The sequence below is a fragment of the Myotis davidii genome, unplaced genomic scaffold, assembly GCF_000327345.1.
Source record: "Myotis davidii unplaced genomic scaffold, ASM32734v1 scaffold1134, whole genome shotgun sequence".
Classification (NCBI taxonomy): Eukaryota; Metazoa; Chordata; class Mammalia; order Chiroptera; family Vespertilionidae; genus Myotis; species Myotis davidii.
In genome coordinates, this window is record NW_006286229.1 from 246,681 (window position 1) to 253,964 (window position 7,284).

The 7,284-nt window shown below is 45.6% G+C and overlaps 1 protein-coding gene across 1 annotated transcript in view; it reads left to right on the plus strand.

Annotated features, from left to right (window-relative positions):
• AVIL (advillin) overlaps positions 1 to 7,284 on the plus strand; it is a 17,975-nt gene that overhangs the window by 7,572 nt on the left and 3,119 nt on the right. The window contains exons 13-19 of the mRNA XM_006757363.2: positions 1 to 92; positions 846 to 1,025; positions 2,326 to 2,471; positions 2,576 to 2,720; positions 4,426 to 4,614; positions 5,211 to 5,279; positions 6,344 to 6,460. Of these exons, the coding sequence (XP_006757426.1) occupies positions 1 to 92; positions 846 to 1,025; positions 2,326 to 2,471; positions 2,576 to 2,720; positions 4,426 to 4,614; positions 5,211 to 5,279; positions 6,344 to 6,460 (938 nt within the window). The remainder of the gene's footprint in view (positions 93 to 845; positions 1,026 to 2,325; positions 2,472 to 2,575; positions 2,721 to 4,425; positions 4,615 to 5,210; positions 5,280 to 6,343; positions 6,461 to 7,284) is intronic.

Sequence of the window (7,284 nt, forward strand, 5' to 3'; positions counted from 1 at the left end):
TTGATGGGGCCCCTGTGCAGGTCCGGGTTACCATGGGGAAGGAGCCACGCCACTTCATGGCCATCTTCAAAGGAAAGCTGGTTATCTTTGAGGTGAGAGCCCTCAGATAAAGTTACACCATGAGCCAGAATGCTCCGAACTAACAAGTAGGGGCTACGGTAAAGGAGAGGGGTGGGGAGCAGGTCTTGGGGCAGACTTGGACAAGAAGGGGTTAATCTCTCTAAGACACTGAAGTGAATCCCAACCTCCCAGGTCTTCAAGTCCAAGCCACTGCCTAATTCATGCCAAGGTCTTTCATAATCTGACCCAGATTACCCGTGTAGGTGCACTACCCTCACTCCTTAACCTACACGCTCCACTATCCACTCGTCAGGTGGGTCTCCTCATTGGGCCGCACATGTGCCATATCACACTCCCTATCAACCTTTCCCACCGAATGTCCTTCAGATTCAAGTCCTACTTCTTCCACGAAGCCCTGGCTGAAGCACTACCAAAAATGTATAATGGCACATGCTTGATATACATAAGTCTGTGGTCAAGTCCTAGTCTTGCCATTTATTAGCCAGGTTTCTAAGCCTCAGTTTCCCCATCTGTACTATGGGATGATACCTTCACAGAGTTATTTGGAGGATCAATGAAATGATGTAGGTAAGGCACCAGCCACAAAGCCTCCATATAACAGAGGTCTCAGGATGAAAGCTAACATTATTGGTACCAGTTAGCCTACACGCTCCTCAGAGGCAAATACGGTGTCAAATACATCCATGTTCTCCTCAACAGCTAGCCCAGTGCTCTCTCCCATGGTGCACCTCAAATCCAGACTCTGCTTTTCTCCTTCTCTCTAGGGTGGGACTTCCAGGAAGGGAAATGCTGAGCCCGACCCTCCAGTAAGGCTCTTCCAAATTCAAGGAAATGACAAATCTAACACCAAAGCAGTGGAGGTGCCAGCCTTCGCCTCCTCCCTGAACTCCAATGACGTCTTTCTGCTGCGGACGCAGGCAGACCACTATCTGTGGTACGGCAAGGTAGGACGGCTGGGCTCAGTGGTCATACCAGCCCTGTGCCCACCCTCCTGTCCGCAAAGCTGGAAGAGTTCACAGGAAGATGAACCTTTTTCCTAAAGGGTCTTCAAAGGGACTGCCAACATTCCCCACAATTAGGCCTCCAATTAGAAAGTCAATGACCGTCCTGCCCATACCCGGAGACACTCCATAAACTTCAAAACAGCACGGTCTTTGCACACCAGTTTGGTGGATTACAATAAGACAGGCATTACCACTGAACAATAACACGAAAAATGTGATTTTTGTCCATTCAGACTGCATCTGCATTAAAAAGAACTAAGTTGTTTTACAAAAGAGAATTGAACAGGAAAAGATGCTCAACATCATTAGTCATTAGGGAAATGCAAGTGAAAACTCAATGAGATACACACTTATTAGAATGACTAAAAAAATTGAGAATATCAAGTGCAGATGAGGATGTTTCTTATAAAACATACACTTACCATACAATCCAACAATCCCACTTCTGGGCATTTAACCATGTGAAATAAAACAGTCTTCACACGAAGACCCATACACAAATGTTTATAGCACGTAGCACCTTTATTCACAATCACCGGAAACTGAAGGCATCTCCACTGGAGGATGGATACACAGTATCACAGCCATACAATGGAATACTACTCAGCAACTCAGAGAGCGAGTGTCGAATACCCACAACTACAAGGATGAGACTAAGTGAAAGCAGCCAGACCCAAAGGCTACATGGTGTGTGATTCCATTTATGACCTCTGGAAAAGGCAAAACTAGTGTGATGGAGAGCAGAACTGGTTGCCAGAGGTTAAGGATGGGAAGAGTTGGATACAAAGGGATAGTGTGGGCGAATCTTTTGCTGGGGCAAGGCAACTGTTCTGATTCTTTGTTGCGATGGTAACTCGATTCAATGCATTTGTCAAGACTCATAAAACCATATGCCAAAAAGAGTGAATTTTTGTGTATGTAATTTTAAAAATAAGTTTAAATTTTTCTCTTAAAAAAGTATTAAAAGTAGGTGGTAAAATTCCAACTGAAACCAAAACAAAGGTGACTCTTGTCAACATCCATGTGGTTTCAGAGTCCAGTTTTGTTCTTTGCCACCATAGTGTTTTCCTCCCCCCACCAGAGCCCCTTCCCAGCACTAGAGCAAACCTATTCCTCTGTCCCAAAGTACTATGGCTTGCTTGCTGACCCTAGCTACACTAAGCGATTAGTCTCAGAAGCTTTTTTTCTACATCAATGTGCTCATGTGCAACTAACATCTGTGTTCTCACCCCACTCTCAGGGGTCTAGTGGGGATGAGCGGGCAATGGCTAAGGAGCTGGCCGGGATTCTCTGTAATGGCACCGAGGACACTGTGGCCGAGGGCCAGGAGACCCCGGAGTTCTGGGACCTGTTGGGAGGGAAAACTCCCTATGCCAGTCACAAAAGGTATGGGACCACAGCATCCCCTCCTCGTGGCTCCCCCTGCCTCTCAGGCTTGTGAACCGCACATGATTTCTAAGCTCAGTTCCTCCAAATGGACTGTATTGCAGACTACAGCAGGAAATCCTGGATGTCCAGCCCCGTCTCTTTGAATGTTCCAATAAGACTGGCCGGTTCATTGTCACTGAGATCACAGAATTCACCCAGGATGACCTGAACCCAAGTGATGTGATGCTCCTGGATACCTGGGACCAGGTAAGACACAGCCAGAGTGCTTGGAGCAAAAGACAGAGATCCTCACCGTTTGGGCTATTTTTTTAAAATATATATATTTTATTGATTTTTTACAGAGAGAAAGGGAGAGGGAGAGAGAGTTAGAAACATCGATGGGAGAGAAACTTCGATCAGCTGCCTCCTGTACACAGCCTATTGGGGATGTGCCTGCAACCAAGGTACATGCCCTTGACCGGAATCGAACCTGGGACCCTTCAGTCCCCAGGCCGACGCTCTATCCACTGAGCCAAACCAGTTAGGGCTAGGCTATTTTTATGTAGTAACTCCCCTGCCAGAATAAACTCAGGGTAACCCTGGACCACCCCAAGTCAATCAAACAATTGTCAGTGGTGACCAATAACAGAGCCTGCTTTTTACCAGAGCTGAAAAGAACAGAATGTTGTTTAAGACTCACCATCCTGGGAACTCTCCCACCTTGCTCTGGGAAAGATGAGGCCACCTATCTGTCATCAGGCACTTCTTTCTCTCAGGATCAATAGCAGCAGGTTCCACACCCAGATATGGGCCTTTGAGGAACAAAGGGGTATCTCCAAGGCACCCTCCCCTGACATCCCATTCTCTTCAGTTTGGCTCAGCAAACACGCTCAGCACCTCCTGTTCTAGGAGCGAGGTGTGATGGCACCGAGGTGAGGGGTGCCATCCTGCTCTGGGACTTCACAGGCTGATGGGGGTGGGCACGTAGGAGCATCATTTCACTATGATGGAGGTGCATAAAAGGTGCCACGGGAGCACAGATTAGGGGCACTCACACAGTTTAGCAGCTCAGAGCTGATGTCCTGGAGGAGACGGCTCCCGACTGAATCTCCAAGGATAAATAGGCATTAATCGGGTAAAGAGGGCATTCCGGGCACAGGAAATGCACAGGTAAAAGCAAGGCACGAAGTATTCTAGCACACATGGAACCACGGAAGAAAATATTATCGGAACATAAGACAGAGCTAAAGAGCACCCTGGAGATGCAGCTGAGGAAGTAGGTATGGACCTTACCTACTATGTGAAAAAGTTTGAGATTTATCCTGGAAAGCTACTGAAATTTAAGCAGGTGAGCAGCAAGGTTGGACTGCACTTTAAGAAGAGCATTCCAGGAAGTGTAGGAGAGGAGGGATGGGGGTGAGAACAAAAGAAGACTACGCTGGGAGGCCATTCAGTAGTCTACTGTTAGAGTCCAGTTAAGTGCTGCTGCATGGGCCCACATAGGAGCAATGGAGTAGAGATGGAGAGATGGTGACAGATTTCATAAATCCAGAGAAGGTAAACTGGCTGACCTGAGTAACTCGCTGGATATGGGCCATTTAGGATGAATCCCAGGTTACGGCCTTAAAAATGACTGGGTGGACGCCATTCACCAAGAATGGGGACACAGACCAAAGTTAGGAGAGAGCTACATTTTGGGGTGTTATATTTGAGGTGCTTGAAGACAGCCAAGAGGAGGTGTTTTGCAAGAAGTTGGATTCAGGAACTTGAAGTTCAGAGAAAGAGCTCAGGTCTGGAGATGTACATATGGGAGATACACACGGCAATTAAAATCACAAATCAATTGATTCTGAGAAAAGCTCTCTGCTGAGGCTGTGAATAGCTGAGGGGGAAAGAGAGGGCAGTGTTTATGATCTAGTACGCGGTACCTGTTATGAGCACAGCAACTAACATTCCATCTCTACCATAACAGGTATTCCTGTGGATTGGGGCTGAGGCGAATGCCACAGAGAAGGAGAGCGCTCTGGCTACAGCCCAGGAGTACCTGCACACTCACCCTAGTGGCCGAGACACTGACACACCGATCCTGATCATCAAGCAGGGGTTCGAGCTTCCCATCTTCACAGGCTGGTTCTTGGCCTGGGACTCTCACATTTGGAGTGTAAGGACAGAGAACGGGGAGGCGTTCTTAATGTCAGGGAGCTCAGCATTAATAGCTCAGTGGGACAGTGGGGTACTCAAGGGATAAGTAAATCCAAGTCCACATTTCCCTTACTCCCTGTCCCCTGCTTTTTACTTCTCTTTCCCACCCTCCACAGCACGAAGTCCAGTTAGAGAATTTACAGCTTAGTTCAGGAATAAGCAGCATGTAGAATAATGTTTAGAAAGTATACCCACACACCTGGTTTTTGGCTTTACAACCATCCTGACAGCCACTGTAAACATGGTTTCCCATGTTACAGATGGGAAGCTTAGAGGAGAAATTATTTGTCTGAAGACACAATTAACCAGGTTTTCTGACTCCTAGTCAACTGCTGTCTTAAGTCTTATACGGAGGATTGAGGGACCACCAGCAAAGAATGCATATGTTTCATACCTTCCAATCCTGCATGGGCCCAGAGGGATTTTCATTTTTGCTCATCCCTGAAATGTCTTGGGATTCTCTGGCATTTTTGCTTTCAAGGGTTCAGATTAGGCCTGAGATGGCCATCCTTACATGCAGCACTTCATCCTATGTTTTCTATCTCTTCCTTTCAGGCTGGGAAATCCTATGAACAGTTAAAAGAAGAGCTGGGAGACGCTGCTGCCATCACGAGAATCACTGCTGTGAGTTCTTGGAGGAGCAAGTCACACAGGCAACCAGAACCAAAGGGAAACACAAGTGCTACAGGTGTCACAGGGTGACCCCTGTCATGGCCTCTCAGTATCACTCAAGTCGTCTGTTCTGATATGAAGACTGTTTTAATGAATAGAAAAGCAGGTCTCAGAGCCAAGTTCCTTAGTTTACCACCTTCCAGAATTTAGAACAGACTTGCTGTTTTTAAAAAGCAACAAAAACTAATTTTAGTGTTCAACTCTGTCATTCAGGACAGATTAAATTTATTGACAGCATTTCTCAGAAGTAGTAAGTTTCTAACCCAAATGATATGTTTATCAGTTCCTGACAGTGGAATCCACAGAAATTCAGATCACTACCCCTATTTTTTTTTAATCAGCTGCCTCCTGCACGACCCTCACTGGGGATGCGCCCGCAACCAAGGTACATGCCCTTAACCGGAATCGAACCTGGGACCTTTCAGTATGCAGACTGACGCTCTATCCCCTGAGCCAAACCGGTTTTGGCCATTACCCCTATTTTAATGGCTAAAAGAAGTGGAGCCTCTGCCAGGAATTCAACAGCAATTTAACATCAGGATGAGTTGGACAGCACCAGCTGTCCAAACCAACTGAGAACTATGTCCTTTGTGCTCTACAAACTCAAGATTCCAAAGCTAATGATGATGTCGCATCTTTAAAATGTATTTAAGGAAAGTATGACTTCAACTGAAGTCACTTAAAGCCTGGAAATGCAGAGCCTAAGTTAAGTGCCAAGAGAAGGGATACGATCACAATATTTAATGAGATTTAAGCACAGCACTGATGCCAAACTGGCTACACAGGATTTACCTTATATTTATTCAGTCAGCTTTCCCAAGGACCCCAAAGTCTGAATATTTTGGATTCCCTGACGATTCTGACATGCAGCCAGGTTTGGGGACAACTGTTCTAAAAGCTAATTACAAAGAGTGAAGTGGTATAAACCAAAATTTTAATATTATACACACAGACCTTCGATTGCACAAACCTGAACAGTTTTTTACCGTGTCTCCGTTTTCATCTATTTTACCTAGGACATGAGGAATACAACCCTCTCCCTGAATTCTGAGATAAAATATTACCCTATAGAAGTTCTACTGAAAAATCAGAATCAAGAGTTGCCTGAGGATGTGGACCCTGCCAAAAAGGAGGTGAGTCGCTGAAGGAGCTGTGTCTGATGCAAGTGCAGCTCTCCAGGAGTAAAGTGCCTGTCTCCATACACGGCCTACGACACTTCTGGAACACTGTAAGCACTCAGACATTTGAGCTACCAGTATCTCAAAAACCCAGGGCTCTTTCTTTTATTTTATTATTATTAACCAAAGAATATACTTTATTCAGATACCCTCAGTTTTTCTCCATTGTCCATTTTATTTCAGGATTTTTTAAAAAATATATTTTATTGATTTTTTACAGAGAAGAAGGGAGAGGGATAGAGAGTTAGAAACATCGATGCGAGAGATCAATCAGCTGCCTCCTGCACGCCCCCCAGTGGGGATGTGCCCGCAACCAAGGTACATGCCCTTGACCGGAATCGAACCTGAGACCCTTGAGTCCGCAGGCTGACGCTCTATCCACTGAGCCAAACCGGTTCGGCTGTTTCAGGATCTTATCCAGGACATCCTGTGACATTGAGCAGTATTGTTTCCTTAGACCAGTGGTCAGCAAACTCATTAGTCAACAGCCAAATATCAACAGTCCAACTAAAATTTCTTTTTAGAGCCAAATTTTTTAAACTTAAACTATATAGGTAGGTACATTGTTATTAACTTAATCAGGGTACTCCTAAGGCTTAGGAAGAGCCACACGCAAGGAGCCAAAGAACTGCATGCATGTGGCTTGCAAGCCGCAGTTTGCTAACCATGGCCTTAGGCTATTCTTTTTTTTTTTAATATATATTTTATTGATTTCTTACAGAGAGGAAGGGAGAGAGATAGAGAGCCAGAAACATCGATGAGAGAGAAACATCGATCAG